This window comes from Hirundo rustica, chromosome 5 (assembly GCF_015227805.2).
Source record: "Hirundo rustica isolate bHirRus1 chromosome 5, bHirRus1.pri.v3, whole genome shotgun sequence".
NCBI lineage: Eukaryota > Metazoa > Chordata > Aves > Passeriformes > Hirundinidae > Hirundo > Hirundo rustica.
The window spans coordinates 31,581,451-31,600,669 of record NC_053454.1 but is presented as its reverse complement, the minus strand read 5'-3'; the positions used below and the strand labels follow the sequence as shown (position 1 = coordinate 31,600,669).

The 19,219-nt window shown below is 38.4% G+C and overlaps 1 protein-coding gene across 3 annotated transcripts; it reads left to right on the top strand.

Annotated features, from left to right (window-relative positions):
- The first annotated feature begins 4,956 nt into the window (after nucleotides 1-4,956).
- Nucleotides 4,957-18,105, top strand: TLR3 (toll like receptor 3). Of its 3 annotated transcripts, XM_040064105.2 has the most exons (6): nucleotides 4,957-5,049; nucleotides 5,438-5,527; nucleotides 7,797-8,245; nucleotides 9,491-9,682; nucleotides 11,260-13,085; nucleotides 13,913-18,105. In XM_040064105.2, the coding sequence occupies exons 3-6, from the start codon at nucleotides 7,802-7,804 to the stop codon at nucleotides 14,139-14,141; spliced, it is 2,691 nt and encodes an 896-aa protein (XP_039920039.1). In that variant the 5' UTR covers nucleotides 4,957-5,049; nucleotides 5,438-5,527; nucleotides 7,797-7,801; the 3' UTR covers nucleotides 14,142-18,105. The 3 variants fall into 3 exon arrangements, with proteins under 3 accessions (XP_039920039.1, XP_039920038.1, XP_039920041.1); XM_040064104.2 differs by lacking the exon at nucleotides 5,438-5,527 and having other exon boundaries at nucleotides 4,959-5,049; XM_040064107.2 differs by lacking the exons at nucleotides 4,957-5,049; nucleotides 5,438-5,527; nucleotides 7,797-8,245 and adding an exon at nucleotides 8,807-8,862.
- The last annotated feature ends 1,114 nt before the right edge of the window (nucleotides 18,106-19,219 follow it).

Sequence of the window (19,219 nt, the reverse complement as noted above, 5' to 3'; positions counted from 1 at the left end):
CAGAAGGACCATCTGTGTGGAGTCCACGTAAACAGCAATATTTCCAGAAGGCTCACAATCAATATTCCCTGCATTTAAAAGCATTCTCATGATTTGCTTACTACCTTGTAAGGAAAGTTAGATGTAGCAACTCTTGTATACGGCTGTTGTGATACACCTAGAAACTTTTTAATACCTGGCAGAGATTTTCTTCTTTCATTGCACTGAAATTTGATAGGGTTTAAAATATATTTACTTTCATAAGGGAAAAAAAACCCTAAAGAACCACTTATTGCTACTGTTTCCATATTTTCACGAGAGACATTAGAAAATAAGCGTAGACAAGATGTGCTTGGGCCATTGTAAAGAAGCAATTTTGGAACTGAAGTCAGCTGTCAGTACAGCCAAATAGTTCTTGGGGATGAGGAAGTGTGGACTATGTGGCTGTGTTTTCATAGTTATATACTTCCGTGCATCTTGCCTTCTACGAGCTCAAAGGCAATCTGAACATACAGGGCTTTGAGGCCACAGTGGTTCCTCAGGAAAAAATCAATGCAAAAAGATACTGGATAGAGATTTCAGTAAATGGAAAGCTAAAATGCAGCTGTGGCTCTTTAAAATACAGGTTACCTTCAGAAGCCAGAGATTACACTGCCTTCAAAGCATAGTGGGAAAATATTTCTAAAAGCGGCAGGCTTGTCCTAATGTTTGCTCTTTGTGTTGCAAGCATGAGCATAAATCAAATGATGGAATTTCTACTTTAGTATTAAAGTTTGTTGTGTTCACAGCGAAACCACTTGGCATGGGAACCACTGTACATGACCTGCACTGGGATGTAGAGTTCCTGTTGGAAATATACTGTGAAAACCTGCATGACAATGTGCCAGAAAAACAGGGAAGAACAAAAGAGGAAGGGATTCTGAAACCAGACAATTAAATACTGTGGGGAGATGCTCTTAAATAGAAACTATTTCAAATAAAAATGTTTAATATGCATGCTTAATTGAGAAATCTGGATAAGAACAAGATTTTAGGAAGGCTGCCAACTTTTGGGGAGAATTCTTGGTGGCACAAAAATATTTCCACAATACAAGAGTATCCAAGTCCCAAATTCTAGCTTCTTTACTACTTCCTTATGAAAAAAGGCTGAAAAATTTAAGACCAATAGCTATATATACACACGAATCCAGTGCTGCAAACCTGAAACATTGAGGGACCTCTTTTATAAAATGGTGGCATAACGAAGTGAAACATTTTGACCCACTCTAACCCTGTCTAAAAGGTTAACTTAAAAGTTACTGACTTCTCCTTTGTCTGGCTCCAGGGTTCTCTCTTTGGGATTAGAATTCCCTGGGTGAAAATTAAAGGCATTGACATAATATGTGTGCTAGTATTGATGCATCCTTGCTAGAGCGGTGGAAGATGAAGTGAAAAGGGTTGCAAAGGCTGCCTTTGTAACTGTCCCAATAAAGAGAAGAGAGATAGTGTTTGAACAGGAATCCATCCTAGAGCTGAATTCTCAGTTCTCTAATTTGCCTCCTGGCTAGGCTAAGTAAAGCAACCTTACTGTAGTGAAATGAGCTTTTGTGAATGCTCTTACAGGCTAGAATATTTCAGATACCTGTTTTGCTCAGGTAATGTGACCTATTCTGCAGTTACAGTTGGTCTTTACAGTCAGTGCAACGCATCAGAAAAGTGTACACCACGGTATCAAAGCTGATGAGTCAATGCTGTACTTCATCTCTGCATGTTCACTGGAATTTTGAATGCTACTTCCAGGTGACAAACACTTTAGTCAGAGCCACTGCTCTTGGTTGGCTACTAGATAGCTTAAATCCCCCCAAATGGCTGGAGTTCTTAGCTACCTGCCCAGGTCATGTTCCCAGGTTTTATTCACAAACATTTATTTTTTTTCTTTATTTTTATTTTGCAAGAGGAATTAAACAAAGAAAGCCAAGGAAGCAAATTCTTCTGCTTTTGAAGTTTGGGAGGATGCTAATGAACATATTCTGCCTGTGATTTCTTGCATACTCTTTTACACTTTTGTGTCAACAAAAAGCTAATGTTATTTAATTTTTACAGCTTGTAAATTTGCAGTATTGACTGTGCAGCCTTAGAGGAACTATTGCACCCAAAACTCATGTGACCTGCTAGATACTTCAACAGTACAGTTAAACAGACAAATTAATTAAATCACAAGAGAAGAAGGATCTATTCTTGTCTCAGTAGGCAGATCCAAGCTGTCTGCCACACTGTCCTCCCTTCTAGCTGCATTGATGTTGCAGGAAGTCTCCTGTCAAGACTTGACTCAGATCTTCAGTGTTCAGGTCTGCTCCTTCCTGCTTTCTTTCTCCTGGTAGCTGTGTTCACTTCCAGACATCTTTAAATTCTGTTTCCATGAACCTGTCCTTTGCTGCTCAGGATGTCTGAATCCAACCACAACAAAAAGTGCTTTCACCTTTTGAGTGGCTGATAGCCATTGGAAGTGTCTGCTTGTGTCTCTCGTTTTAGGTCTTCCCCCTCCCTGATGCTTGCAGCATGACTTGCAGTTTACAAAAACACTGCAGTCCCATTAGCCATGTGCTAAGTTAATACACTTCATTGTATCTGAAGATCAGGTAAGATCTTCAGCAGACTTCCTTTTTTCCTAGGCTCAGTTTTGGTGGTGTGTTAGCTCTGGGAGTGTTCCATGAGATAGTGCACGTACATCCCCACTCTTCCGTGTTTGTAGACTGGATAAGCTTAAGCTGGGTCTGTGCAGAAGATAGTTACTCTGCTCTTAAACACGTATGTGGAATGGCTTAATCTCCAGTATTTTGCCTGACTGTGTTTTGCCACCATTCAGAACCACCACACTCAAGCTTACCCTGACCACAGTGTCAGAGCCTTGCCTAATTTTTGTGCTGCTTTGTTTCTAAATTATTCTCTGGACGGGTGGATTGCTTGACTATGCCCTCCATTATGTGCTGTCATGTTCTTTCCAGAACTTGAAAACGTAAGTATAGTGTAAACTAGGCTACACAGTGGAGTTATGGCAGCTTGGGAACCTGATGAGATTGCACACCAATGAAGTAAGTAGAAATGTATTCCACTGTGTTGCCTGCCCCAGAACTACCAACCATACTTGTTGAATCTGCACTGGTTCTGTACGCCCTAGATTGTATCTTGCACAGTACTATCTTGCTGGCTCTTGTAAATCACACAGCTAAATGTTTACAAGAGCTTTGTTGCCTTGACATTTTCTGTACTAAAAGAAATGTTCCTATCCCCAGTGCAAGAGCTCCAAAAGAATGGAGCTTTTGACCACCCATTGGCTGTTGTCTCTCTGAGCCACAGATATTTTTGTAAGGCTAGAGTGTTGAAAAGGGCTTAGTGAAAAAATTAACAGCTTTGCCGGCATTAGATGGTTTTCCTCCACTGTGCCTGGGAAAACTGTAGCTTCCTAACAGTCTCCTCTGTGTATGAGGAAGAGAGATTTGAGAAGCAATAAATTGCGAGGCGAAATCAAAGAGCACATTTTATCTGTAGTTATGAATATGGTGTAGGGAGACATAAAATACCAGACAGCATTGCTATGCTGGAGTAGTGATCCCCAAAGGTTGTTACTATCAATGTGATCTTCTATGTTCCAAAGCAGCAAAACTACAAGATACAAAGTGAAAATCCTCTTCAGATTAACCTAATGTGACTTCAGCTGGCTGTGCTTCTGAACAATGACCTTATCCTGACACGAGCACACTGGACAGCATGGAACTGAAATTTACTCTTCTCACACCAAGAGGAAAGGGAGGATCAAGGTTCAACTGTGAAATGGAATGAAAAGCTTTAGAGCCTTTCAGCTCCATAGGATCTTGGTTGCGGTCTCAGTTCATGCCCCAATTCCAAGAATAAAAATTAATTTCTATTCAGCAATAGAAAGAATTAAGAGTACAGAAGTAGAAAGTAAGGGCCTCAACCTCTTTTTTACCCAGCCTAACTCCCAGCCAGCCTTCTCCACAGCAAATTTGTTGGTAGTCTCAGATTTAGGGGAGAAACCAGCACAAGATCCCTCCCTCCCCAGAGCTCCTGATGGGCAGGCAGTTAACATATTGCTGCAGGTTATAATTTCAAACACCTCCAATAAAGAATTCAAGCCCAACTTTATTATTTTCTGGGTTAGTCTGCAGCTACCCACTCTTCACTTAAGAGGGGACCACACAACTACATAAAAATGTCAGGTGACCTCAGCTGTTGGTGTGTTCTACATATAGCCGGATCAGTTCTGCAGAATATTCATGAATGCCAATGTAGTTGAAGCAATAGCACTTCTTGTCATGTCAAGAAGCTGGTACTGATAAAGTCCCCTCCAGAATACTGACGGTAAGTTCCTTTGGAAAGCAGATTCACAAACAGTATAAAGAGCATACACATCTGAAAGCTGTACCTGAAACTTTAACTTGGACTTTTAAAAACAATTTGCAATTTTTTTTTTTTTTAATACAAAGCATTTTATTTTCTCTCTTAGTAATTAAATCCATTACTATATCACATAATCAAATTCCCTTTTAAACGTAACACTGTACATGACTCTGTAGGAAACACTGTTGCTGTTTCTACTTTAAAAACTAATATTCCTATGTCAGTAATCCGTTGGTAGGGATATCGGCTTTTGGGAGATGCCCTTGAAGATTTTCAGAGACACTGGAAATAGCCAGGAATAAATTGTAACCGAGTTTTAAATAGGATCGTGCGATGCTGCTGCTCATTTGTGACACATCTGTGTGTTTCAATCGGTTTACTTGAGGTCAGCAACCACAAGCAGCTGCCCAGCTGCGAGGTTAGGAGCTGTCTCCACCCCTAGCACCTCTGAAAGCCTTCATCTCGGGAGGGCTGGGCGCGGATGCGGACGGGGGCTGCCGCTGCCGGGGGTGCTCGCCCCGCCGCTGCCCCGCTTCCCTCGCCGCGCCGGGCCGCGCTTTCGGTTTCACTTCTTCCGCCGCCGGGCAGAGTGTTTCCTCACGGTTTTCGTGTGCTGAGAAACCGGTGCAGAGGTGGGATGCTTCCAGACAGCAGGGGATAAAGCCCGCAGAGGTGAGTCGGTAATATTCTTCAGTTCATAGAAATAAATGTGAATATCGAGGTGCAAAGGCAAAGTGCTGCTTAGGAGTTTGGGTGATTTCCTTGATCCTGGATTTCTCTTAACTTGCAAGTTAGCCAAGTCTGTGCCAGTTTTTAAAGTTCTTGTTCATAATGTTAAAACCATCTATCTTTCTTTTGCCCATCTGAAACGCCATCCCTGAATTTTGATAATGGGTTTGTGCTTTCCTCACTGGGCTCCCAGAAAAAGCCAAAGCACCTAAAGCTGATTCCAGATTTCTTGCAATGAAAACGCCAGGAAAAGGCAGCCCATGGGGCCTTACTGGAAGGCAGCTAAAGAACCTGTTTCGTGATTGTGCAGTACATTTCTTCTGCCTTTCAGACTTAAAGGTGAGTTGGCAACAATTGCTGCAGAACCCAGCAGCTGTCTGATCACCCTAAAACAAACCCTGAGAATGATGAAGACCAGGATGTAAGTTCTGTCACAGATAAGCTTCCCTTTTGTTTTCTTTAGTGTTTCTGGCAGTTGGGGTGCAGAGAAAAGAGATAGAACAAGTGGTCCTTTATTTTCCTCAGCTACAGGGACCCGGGTGCTGTGTTTGGCGGCAGCTGTAGAGGGCCAGGATATCTGCAGGACCAAGAGTTTGCTGTCCCCTCCTCTTCCCCATTAACCAGCGGCGGATCAGTAGAGGGCCAGGCTATGAGAGCTGCAGGATGTGGGACAGCCTGACATACAGTCCCCAGCAGGGAATTGGTTTTTTCATTAAGGTTTATTTTAAACCATCTTTCGTAGTCCTTTGTGTGTGCCTTGTAGTCCTTTGTGTGTGCCTTTGCTATGTTTTATGTCCCTCTATCCCTTGCTTGTATCCCCATTCCTCCTGGATTATACAAATGTCTCTCTTTAGATGGCCAGGTTGCTCCGAAAAAGGCAGCCATGAGGTTCCCCTCTGGCCACTATAATGTGACTTTTTGTCACTGGAGCAGTCTTAATGCACACCCTCTGAAAAGGCAGGTCAGCTATGGAGTCAAATTCTGCTGGGGTCTCACCTGCTAAGCTCCTGCTAAGCTTGGATGCAGGTTGCAGTGTCAATTCCTTAGAGTGTTTTTGTTATGCTAGTGGAAATTTGTCTCTTTAGAAAACATCAGTTATGAAGAATTTTTCTTTTTTTTTCTATCCAAATGTGCTGGTTTAATTCCTCTTCTTACTTCTTGTTGCATTGTTTGCTAAAGTGTAATACTCTAATGTGATTAAAGCTCTATCATATTAATTTAAACACAGGTTCCTAGCAAAGGAAAATGGGAGCTGTAGAAGTATGAAAACTCATACTTCCCACGAGTTATTATTTTGAGAAGCTCTTCTAGCTTCCTGTTCTGTACTGGGGCTATAATAGCTTTCTCTACCTGGGAGCCCAACCTGCTGAGACTGAACTCATTGGTAAATTGAGGATGGTAGGAAGGTTCCAGGTTTGTTGCCAGAAGGCCATACAGATACGTGTGTATCAAGACTGTGGAGACATTTTAAGCATCAGGGTCGAAAATACAAGCTTTCTATTTTTTAAAAAAGAAAAAATTGAAGACAGGAACCTAAGCTTACTGTCCTCTGCTAAAGCATGAAAAAAAATGTTCTGGCAAGCACTCACAAAGTATGTTCTCTCTCTAGTAAAGGTTAATTCTGTAGAGAAGTAGATTAGATTTCTTCTTTTGATTCAGAGAAATGCCATTTAATTAGACAAGCTGTATGACTCAGAAGGCTAGAAAACCCTTCTGAGTTCTTACAGCACTGTGTGATCCAAATTGATATGGAATTATTTTCTTCCTGGTGCAGTAAAGTTTCATTACCAGGTGATGAAGATAAAATTTACCAGGTGACTTTAAATCTAATGGATACTAAATTGAAAATGAACGAAGTATGAAAAAGCCTAAGATTCATTAGAAATGTAATGGCGAAACAGGTAGAGCAGTTGAAAATTGGAGTTTCAATTTTGATATCCTAATCTAAATGACCAAAGGTATGGGGGGGTGGAGTATATAAATTCTTAAATGTGTAAGTTTTCCTGAAAGTATTTGGATAAATATTTTGACTCTATGGGCAGTGTCTCCTCTACACCTTGGCTCTTCTCTATTTCTTTCTCTGGTTATGTCGGTACTGATTTATTTTGTGTGTTCTTACTTTCTCATATATGTTCCTATAGCCTGGTATTTCTTCTTTATCTATAAGATGGAATGACAGTAAGAATTTTGTGTGATTGACTTGTAAAATGAAAATTGGCAAGAAGAGTAAAATAAAGAAGTGGTATATTATGTATTTTTACTGCATATAACTGTAAATATTTTACATGTAATTAACCTCAGAGATCAATTACTAACATTGAGAGGCTTATGTGCAATTTATCATATTTATTGTATTTTATGAATGTTAGAGCAATGCAAAATTAATCAGAAAAGAGAAAGCTATTGGAAATTTTCATTGATAATAGACAAAGTTGGTAACTTTTTGAACAAATCTATTTTTATGTAAGACAATATTATTACTTTTAAATAAAAGTGTTTATTTAGAGAGATTATTAGACATAACTCTTCTGCAGAAATTAATGCAGAAAAAAATTCATGGGTTAAAAACACCGACTGTCTACTCACTATGAAATCACATATTTTTTAAGCCTTGCTTGCTTAGTCTTCAGTTGAAGATGCAGGTTGTGTCAAAATGATTGTAATTTGCAGTCTTGATTTTGCCTTTGCAGATAGAATGATGCGAAACGCTATTCTTTGGTGGAGCAGCTTATATGTCACACTGATGTTTGTCTTCTGCCCGTGTGCATCAGCTGGAAAGCAATGTCATATCCAAAATGAAATGGCTGACTGCAGTCACCTAAAGCTGACTCAAATTCCCTCTGATCTTCCGACCAATATAACGAGTTTGGACATTTCTCATAATCAGCTAAGACAGCTAGGTCCTGCAAATCTGACCAAGTACAGCCAGCTGGTTTACTTGAATGCAGGCTACAACATCATCTCTAAACTGCAACCAGAATTGTGCCAAAATGTGCCCCTGTTGCAGATTCTGAAGTTAGAACATAATGAATTGCATAAACTCCCTGACAGAGTCTTTGCTTCCTGTACCAACCTGACTGAGCTCAGTCTAGGATACAACACACTAAATATAAAAAATGATCCTTTCAAAACTCTGAAGGTAAGAGTTAGAAATGCACCTTTTCCATAAATAAAGTATAAAGGGAGAATATACTGTATTTTCCAGTGTGTATACAGAACTGCTGCCTTGGTATCTCAAAATGCCCAACAAAATTTTTCACTGTTTTTGGCTGAAGAAGAGGCCTTGTGGCTTCTGTTACAGCACGTTGGCGTCTCAGTCATCCTTTTGAGTCCATCCCTTTTTTTGTATTGCATCCCTTTGAAGCACCTCTCCATGTAGGATATGTGCTGAGCGAATAGCGGCAGCAGATGAAGAGAATAGCAGCGAGGTGGATGTTGTGGAATCTCAGCTGCCTGGGTAGCTGGTAGCCTAAATTGTCCTGGCTCCTGGTTGAGGTTTAAGTATTCAAACCAGGAAGGCCGGTGCTTAGTCTGAATGTAGTGCCTCTCAGGACTTTAAGAATTGAGAAAGAGTGAAAATGTTTTTATTGTACCTTTGCTTTGCTTGTTAGTTTACATGTGGTTAAATATTCTTGTCTGTAGCAGAGATTGGGGGATCACCACAGAAAGCAGGAAAGGACTGTTTCACTGGCTTTGCAACAGGCAGGAATCATGCAAAAGGAAGAGCCCAAGAACAAAAAAAAGTAAAGACAATGTGTAGGTACTAATTGTCACTCAGTATTCTAGTGAGTGTGCCTGTGGTTTTGAGTAGGTCTGAGCTTTTCTGCTAAACTCAGTATTCCAGTTCAGTTACATCAAGTCTAGTTGCTTGCATTGTAAGACTGCTGACATAACTAAATACAAGTGAGTGCGGCCAGCTTCCATGCTGGGAACTTCACCTTCTTCATTCCATTTATGGGGCTGCACCATGCTGAAAAAGCGCAGAATGCAATGTGTAATACTGCATTAGTTGTAACTGCAGCCAGCTGTAAGCTTTTGCATTTATCACTTTATCTGAGGCAGGAGGGCCTTCAGTGAATTAAGGAATTTTAACTAAATCTACTTTTGGTTTGCAGTAGTTACTTTAGCAGGTTAATACTATTAATTAACCATTAATACCATTCATTAATGATGAAAGCGACTGGTGTGAAAGATACAGAATATTTCTTCCAGCAACAGCGTGAAAACTGCCATTTCTCTATTACAAATTTATTTTAACTGTAGTATTGCAACTAATTTCTAGTCATTTATACTCTCAAAAAATATTTGTAATTTTTTGTGTATTACATAAAATAAAAATAAAATAATAATTTTGTACCTTTTTTTCTTTGCATCTTCTCTCCAGAACTTGAATATTTTGGACCTATCTCATAATTCTTTGAAGTCAGCCAATTTAGGATTGGAGCAACAGTTGGAGAAACTCCATGAGCTCATGTTGGGTAGCAACCAAATCACCGAGTTGAAAAAAGAAGACTTCAGTTTTCTTAGCAACACCTCATTGAATAGTCTTGATTTGTCATCAAATCCGCTAAAAGAGGTAGGAAACAGGTGTAAGCATAAAATGGAACTATCCTGATTTACCCTTTATGATTTTATAGCATTTACAGTACAGTTTTGATCTGCTGAGGTCCAAAACCCATTCTGTTGTATACAGTATTACTCCTGACCTTGAGCAGTGATTTACAGAATTATTGTTTTGCCACTGAAATCAGCACAGGCTGGCTTCATATAGGTTGGTTCCATGTAGATCAGAGGCCTCAACCAAGACCTAAATCGAGGTGCTCTAAGAATCCTTACCTGGTATTTTCTGTGCAGAACTTCTTCTGCATGTGCTGAAGATGAAGGGCTGACATGCTTTCTAAGTGGGTAAAAAGTGTGGTACTAAGCACGTCTGGTTATACAATCTAAGTTTCACTTCCCAGTTAATCAAAGAGAGCTTTCACTTGTGGCTATGGGAACCCCAGAGAAATAATTATTCCAGAAACATATACTCACTCCTTTAAAAAAACCCAACATGGGTACTTTGTCTTCCATCTGCCTCACTGTGCTCTCTGACCTGCTTCTCAGTGTTAAGATTCTTTGAAGAGTGATGCTAAGTGTGGCAATTCTAAACTGGTTCACCCTCAGCATAGGAATACTGAATATGCATGGACTTGCCTTGGTTTGTTTGGTTTTTGTTTGTTTCTTTTGCTTTGTTTCCCAGTTGCCTGATCTCTAAAAATATGTACATTGAACCTACAAGAATATTTCAAGGTAGTATAAGTTTGTATCAATGCTAAGAGTGAAATTTTGCTTGGCTGCTTCATCCCTCCCCCTTTCTGATACCAGCTTTTATGAGGCCATGCGTTGAATCACTAGGGAAACTCTACAGGGGTTTTGGCTTGGTTAGCTTGAAGTCACACTGGTTCCCTACCTGGTTCACTGTGTGACTGCACGTAGGAGTATTCTGGCACAAGGGTACAGGGTGTGGGTGAGGAAATGACACTGCTCCTTTCTTGGGCACTGCTACTTCGTGCCACTTTCAGCTGCTCTGGTTTTACAGTACTGCTATCTAAAAAGCAGCCTTATGCATTTGAATCGTTCTGACAAATGGAGTATTTAATCCCTCAGCTATCTTAATAAAAGCTTGTGATCCATATTGTGAAAGCAAGTGTGTAATATTAGATTTCATAGTAGCTTCTGCTTTCACAGAGAAACTGGGTTACTTCTTGTCTGTCTGCAGACCTAATAACTAGTAAATCAATATACCTAGCAGATACCAGTAAAAGAAAGCTGAAGAAGGATATCAGAAATTTTAAGATACTTCTGTAGAACGAGTTTCGGTCTTTGGATATAAACTTGCATCTCACTAAGCTGCTTTCTATCTTCTTCTAAAATAATACTACTCAGATATATGATAGTCATGTTATAAAAGATAGAAGTATTGTCACAAAAAGTGTAAACTCCAAAAAAGTGTTTGTCTGAACTTGGCTGTGAAGCAATCTGGGTGTAGGAGTTCTATTCTGCTTGAAAATCTCATTTGAAAAACCTTTCCAAATTCTCGTTTAACTGGTCAGCTTTCTTACGTAATCCCCTTGTTTAGGTGAAGACTTTATTTTTTTCTTGTCCTTTCAGTTTCATACGGGATGTTTCCATACAATTGGAAATCTGTTTGGCCTCATACTGAACAATGTTGAACTTGGTGAAAATCGCACAAAGAAACTTTGCACAGAATTATCTAACACAGCGATTCGAAACCTCTCACTGAGCCAAGTGAAACTTTCCTACATTGGCAAGTCAACTTTCCAGGGACTGCAAGGAACAAATCTTACAATTTTAAACATTTCCCAAAATTCTCTCTCTATCATTGAAGATGACTCATTTCAGTGGCTTTCAAGTTTACAATATTTAAACCTGAAGCTTAATAATTTTCATGTATCTCCACGTTTATTTTATGGATTATCCAGTCTTAAACATTTGAATCTTATAAACTCACTTACAGGGAAAATTGAAGATTTTTCTTTTCATTGGCTATACCACCTGGAGTACCTTATAATGGATAACAACAATTTTCCAGGAATTACTGCTAATATGTTCACAGGTCTGAACAACCTGAAATATCTGAGTCTCTGCAACTGCAACATAAACTTACAAAGAATAACTAATAAAACATTTTCATCACTTGCTAATTCTAGCTTACAGGTTCTCAACCTCACAAAAACCAGAATCTCAACAATAGAAAGTGGGGCATTTTCTTCCCTGGGACACCTGAAAATTCTTCATCTTGGTCTCAATGAAATTAATCAACAGCTTACAGGTTATGAGTTTAAAGGTCTCAATAATATACAAGATATTTATCTTTCCTATAATAAAAACTTGACTTTGCAAAGTGAATCGTTCATTTTTGTCCCAAGCCTTAGAAAACTGATGCTGAGGAAGGTAGGCTGCAATAATCTGGCACTTTCTCCTTCACCTTTCCATCCTCTACGAAACCTGACTGTCCTGGACATCAGCAATAACAACATAGCAAACATAAAAGAGGACTTGTTTGATGGACTTGACAAACTTGACATCCTGGATTTGCAGCACAATAATTTAGCCCGGCTTTGGAAACATGCAAATCCAGGTGGCCCTGTTCTTTTTTTAAAAGGTCTTCCCAATTTGCGAGTTCTTAATTTAAAATCAAATGGGCTTGACGAAATTCCAGTTCAGGTTTTCAAGGGTCTGTTTCAATTAAAACTTTTGGATTTAGGATCGAATAATTTGAATTTGCTTCCAGCCACTCTCTTTGATGACCAAGTCTCTCTGAATTCATTGAACCTTCAGAAAAATCTGATAACTTCAGTCGAAGAAAAAGTGTTTGGCCCACCTTTCAGGAACTTGAGAAAACTAGAGATGGATTCCAATCCCTTTGATTGTACCTGTGAAAGCATTGCTTGGTTTGCTGATTGGCTTAATGAGACTCAAGTAGATATACCTGGACTGAGGTCCCAGTACATTTGCAACACCCCACCTAAATATCATGGTAGTCTGGTTTTGTATTTTGATAGTTCAGCCTGCAAAGACAGTGCTCCATTTAAACTTCTTTTTGTGATCTCTGCCACCATTGTGACACTACTTATTTTTATTGTCCTTACCATCCATTTTGAAGGGTGGAGAATAACTTTCTTCTGGAATATTTTAGTTAATCGAATGCTTGGTTTTAAAGAATTTGAGAGACAACAGGAACAGTATTATTATGATGCCTATGTTATTCATGCAAGAGAGGACAAGAATTGGGTGTCTAAAAATTTCATGTCTCTGGAAAAAATTAACCACTTTGAAATTAAGTTTTGTTTAGAAGAACGAGACTTTGAAGCTGGTGTATCTGAATTTGAAGCCACAATTAACAGCATAAAAATGAGCAGGAAGATTATTTTTGTTGTAACTGAACACCTCTTACAGGATCCCTGGTGTAAAAAGTGAGTAGGATATAAAATTTCATCTGTAAGGGGGAAAATTTCTATCTATTTCTATATATATTTATATATATATAATTTCTATGTATTTTAACAACATAATTTTTAAATTGTAATTTTAAAAACATCATTTAATGAAAAATACCCACGCAAAATCTACTTCAATGTATTTACCTAATATATTGTAGTAGCATAATTCCTTAGTTAATAAAGTTAATTGTTTCACACATATGGTAGTGTACATTGAATATCTAAGTCAATGCTTTAGGCATTTTCTTGGGTGTTTTTTGTGGTTCGTTTGTTTGCTTGTTTGATATGTTTGTTTGGGTTCTTTTTGTTGCTGTTGTGTTTTTTTTGTTTTTGTTTTTGTTTTTGTTTTTTTCTTGTTTGGTTAGTTGGTTTTCTTTTTGTTTTCAGGGTTTTTTTATGGGTCTTTTGTTTTGTTTTGGTTGGCTGGGGTTTTTTTTTCCAAAGATCAGGCTGCCGCCTTTGCAGATTGCTTTCCTTAAAATTACACATTTGAAGAGGAACAACAATGAGTGAGACTACCAGAATCGAAAGATGGTTTTTGTTTGCCTTTAGTCTTTTCACCATTTAAGAATGGTCTTGTAAAGGAAGGGATTTTGCCAAACAAGGCTATATCAAGACAGTAGACTTAGGTTATATTTTTAGAGCATTAATTTATTTTTTTAGTTAGAGGCAACTAATTTAAGAAAAGTAGTAACCATTGTATGTCACAAAATAGACATTAAGATCCCCTGTTAAGAACTGTTTGTCTTTTTTTTTCCACATAAAAGAAAATATTGATTTTTGTCCTACTTTTGCTTCAGTTTCAAGGTGTATCATGCTCTTCAGCAAGCTGTTGAACTAAGTCGGAACTCCATCATACTGATCTTTCTTGATGATATCCAAGATTACAAGTTGTATCATGCACTTCACCTGAGAAGAGGAATGTTTAGATCTCGCTGCATCTTGAACTGGCCAGCCCAGAGAGAACGAGTCAGTGCATTTCATCAGCAATTAGTGATGGCACTTAAATCTAAAAGTAAAGTGCGCTAATTTTTGAACTACAGATTTGAATTATAGGGTCATTTTATTGTACATTTTCTACCACTGGAAAACTAGCAAGACCTTCATGAAGATCTGAAAAAATTTGTCATGCTGTAAATATATGTAAGAGTCACTATAATTTAAATTTATTTGTTTATATTCATGTTTTTGTTGATCTTTTAATTCAGTTGCACTGAAGTGATGTTAAAAGGGATCATGGTGGATAGTCATTTCAATCAGTGTATTAAAAATGTGGTAGAAATTCTGAAAAGCAGTGAGAATCACTGATGTTCTAGGAAATGATGTAGGGTAGAAAAGACATAGACTCTCTAAGGGGATATACAAAAGAAAATGCATTAATGATAAAACAGCAAAATCTTTGTAGAAAGTAGAATGGACACTAATTCTTGCTTTTGAAGCATGGGGGATTCAGTGCCTTGAACTGGAAAGCTTTCCTTGTGAAACACAGTAAGTTAACACAGAAAATTACTTCTCTAATTCAAACCAAGAAATATAGCAGCTTTAAAGTGACTTTTATAACCTCTGTGATTATGACTTCTGGGGTAGCTAATACTGGTTGGTACCGAAAGTGACTTTCAGGCTGATGAGTCAACTGATTTAACAAATTTGGTATCAGGAAATTTTTTTTTTTTTTTTTTTTTTTTCTCTTCTCTAGTGAAATTCGGAGAGCTGGCAGGACATTAATACTGAGAGATGTCACCTTGATTCTTAGAGTGCACACAAAACTCTGTGCAGGCCTGTACACAGAACTTGAAATCAATATGAAGCATGGCCAAGGCACAGCTCTTGCTATGTGAAATGAATAAAAGGCACAGGTATTTTTATAATATAACCAGATTATATAATCTCTGTTTGTGGAGAAAGTGGTGCTGCTGCAATTTCATTACCAAAAATTTTGTTACTGGTGAAACAACAACAACAAAAACAAAGAAATAGTTTTAAATAGTATCAGAAACATTATTGTTAGAGGTAGACTGGGAAAAAATTCAAAACTAGATTAATTTCAATTTTTTAATTTCATTTTATACACAGTTTTTCCTTTTACAGCCAGAAGTAAAACTGTAAAGAAATCAGATAGAATTCTGTAGTTTAGTATCTTGCACATTAATCTAGTTTGATTTTTTCCTGAACAGATTTTACAGCAAGGTGGGCTAGATGGCAATTGCTAGGGTATTAAGGTTCAAACATATGGGCTGGCAGCTTGATCTGGAGAGAGAGCTGAGACTGGGCAAAAGGTACTTTACAAGGGTGTTTTTAATGTTTAACACTGGCTAAAATGTTACGGTGAGTCTGAGCACAAGTTATTGTAAATTCGACACAAGGCAGTCCTTTGTATATTGTTGTTAATATTTAATTGCTGCTTCAAGGACCTTTTAAAACTTTGTCAGCTTTTAGCAGATTCTTCCATAGCTCAGAAATATTTTTAAATTGCTTTTTTTCCCTCCAGCCTTTCACTCATCAACTTCAATACCACTATTGCTACAATAATGCTGTTTTACTGCTTTAGAAAACAGTTCTATATTTAACATTTTAAACAGCTTTTCTCATTATTTGCAATATGTATAGATGAAAAACATTGAGTTTTAATAGGTATCCTATGTTCCATGATGATAAAAACCTAAACAAGATAAATAATTAGTAAAATAAGATTTTTCATGCACTAGAATAGTGAAGGGGGTGCAGATGTCTTCACTTGGTTGGGAAGTCCTGAGTGAAAACAGGCTTTGTTTACAGGTGAAGTGATAGATGATGATTCCCTAATTACAGTAATACCATTGTCTGCATTGTCATGCTTTCATCTCATCTTTCTGGCCTATTCAGGTGAAATGACAAATTCTTTCTTCATGCTTAGGCAATGAAAGTTGAGGAGACAAGTTGGTAACTAACATGTGACAGGATTCCTATCCTAAATCTGCAATGACACATAGCAGCAGAATTTCTCTTTCCACATCAGTATAAATTGTTTAGAAAATGCTAGTAGTTCACTGTAATGGTTTAAATTTAATAAAACTGGGCAGAAACACCAATTAATGTAGGGGTTTTAGTATTTGTTCTCTTTTTGTGGGAGGGAGAGATTAGGAGAAAAAAACAAAACAGGCTTAAGCTTAAAAATGAACAAAAAAATAGTTTTATTAACATACACTAAAAGAATGAAAAGAAAAAAATGGAGAAAAAGAAAACAAACTAAAGCAGAATGACACTTTAAAACACACTTCTCTCCTTTTACAAACTATTAACTTTCTTATTGAACAACATAGAAAGACACAACTTAAGATTTTCAGTCAGTTTCACCACTTAGACGTAACTATTCATTACTCTAGGAGAAGAGTCTTTCTAAGATCTTTTATGAAGACGTTTGTTACAAGCCAAATAGTCCAGTGCTCTTAATGATGTTCTATCAGCAAAGCTTTTCAGTGTATTTGAGGTACTATTTATGAATACTTCTTCTAGTCTAAAATCATCTTTGTCTCAAAGGCTGAGACCTCCATTTAACCGAGGAGCAGGGGCTTTAAAGTTCCTAAATAAATCTCAAGTACATCAGTCCTTAATTTTGATTAGAATAGCATTCTACCTAACGACACTAAGATGCTGCAAAGAACAGTTCATTTCTCCATAATTTACCCTAGAAAAGTCGGTTAAAAATGTCCACTTCTTCAATCCTATTCCAATATTATTAGTTCTTTCACATCTAATCTAACTGACTTTATGTGGTGTCTTCTATGTACCCTTTGTTTTTCCTTCTTTCTTTCAAGGAAGAACTGTGCTTTAAAAGTTTAATGTTGCTAGTAAAGGGTTAAATCCGCTCGGGCTTGCAAAAGGCCACATGCAAGTGCCGAGCTGAAGAAACTGCAAAGCTGTGCTGATGGAGGAAGCTGGTAGATGTCCTTTTTTCCACCCCTCGGTCTCATCCAGGGTGGCTCAGCTCAGAGTTGTTATGGAGCTGCAGGCTTGCTTTCTCTGCTGCCAGAGGTGATTAAGCTGGGCCACGTTCTGCCACAGTCTGAGCACGTGGTCAGTCAGCACTGTCGAACTGCAGCCGATTTCTTCCCTGCCAGCAAGCAAGGGAAAGGGCTTTGCGGGCCCAGACCCTCTCTGTGAGGGCAGCGGCTTTCAGGGGCCCAGCCGGGCCCGGCCCAGCCGCCCAAAAGGGCAGCAAGGCCCGATCTGCAGCTGGCCCGGCCGCCTCCGATGTTACCTCACGGCAGATCCCCGAAGCGAGAGAGAGGGACAGATTAGCAGCAGATTAGTTATAAATATCCCTTCCAAAATCGCATTGACATTTCCCATTGGTCAACTTAGCTGTCAATATCTCAGCCAGCTTTTTGATAGGTCCCTGTCCTCCCCCCGCCTCGTCCCCCACCCACTCTACGGTCAGGGCTGGGAAAAACATTTTATATTTCTCTATAACCAGAAAACAAAATTGTGCCAACCCATGATAATATAGATATTAAAAATGGCATAAAGATGAAGAAAATGCATGGAGAAATGCTGCGGTGAAATGTGATACAAGAGGTCAGACTAGAAGATCAAAGGGTCTTTTCTGACCGTTAGAGCCTGACAAATGACAGCATGTCTAAATTCCTAAAGATTTTTCTAGTTACTGCAAAAGCTGACAAAATTGGTTTCAGAACAGTGAAAATAATGATTGCTTAGTTTTGTCATACAGCTAGAAATACAAACAAGAAGTACTTGAGGATGACTGAAAAATCCTTTTAAATTATTAAAATATGATGAATACATTCTAAACAGTTATTTTAGTACCTAGATTCAGTTTAAAATAATTTACCACAATAAAAGACATTATAAAGGTTGACAATGAGAACAAGAATACTGTATTAAAGAAAAGACACAAAAGTAATAAATCAAAGGGCCATTTGTATTGAAATCACCAGTTGTACCAGATCTAAAATTTTCTTATAAATTTTCCCTGTTTGTCTGAAAGTTACCTACTTCTGCTCTGCTCCTATAGATTGGTTTGACAATTTTATTGAGAGTAAATAAATGCACTTTACCATGACTAAGAGTTGTAAGTGCTTTCAGCATTCACAGTCTATGTCTGAGCTGGGCAGTCTCTTTGCAGTGGGCAGCATCAGATTATATGATGCTGATTTGCTGACGACTTGAACATCAAATAAATCAAAAGTAATTCCAAACTGATAATATTAAAGATATTACATAGGACTAAAGAGGAGCCATTTGTATTGAAAGCAGACTATGTAAAGGACTTGAGTGAGGCAGAATTCTCAAGTCTGGAGATTTGGAGTGGAACCTGACTGCTTCTGAAGATCTTGAATGAGAGGGTGTCATGGTTTAGGAATAGTATTCCCCAGTTTGGTGTTTCTAAACCATGTGCTGCCACACATGGTTTGGAACCACTAAACTGGGGGATAGAACCATTCCTCCCTCCCCCTGGCAGAGCAGAACTGGAGAGCAGAACTGGAGGCACAAAAGGTAAAGATCATGGGTTGAGATAAGGAAAAATTACTTGAAAAAGCAATGAAACAAAAACCAAACCGTAACATGAATAATATTAATAACAACATGTACAAGGGAGGTGATCAATTCACATGTGAGTTCTTACCACATGGAATATGACTAGAAAGGACCCTTGCCCCTTGTGCTTGATGTGAGGTGATATAGAATAACCTCAAGGTCCTAGCTATGCCCCTCCTTGCTACTTGCTACTAATCCTGTCCTGGCTAGAACCAGGACACAGGGAGTAAGGAACAAGTTACAGTGATCATATATATAGCTGAGATAAATATACTACCCAACAATGAGCTCAATTATGCTACTTTCACTGTGGCTCAGTCAGGGCTTTTTTACCACGGTAGGAATAAATTCAGATTGTGCTGCTTTTAGATTTAAGTGCACCTTTTCCATAAGGTTTTGTCAGAACACATTTATTCCAGTTTGTAAGAAAATGGCCAGGAATATCTCAGTTTCAAATCTCAGTCCTCTACTTGGTGTTCTGTGTGCTCTCACTGCCAGCTCATTGCACTCCCTGATGTGCTAGGAAGACAAGGCAGGGATAAAATTCCTCACTTTGTACCCTTGGTTGTTGT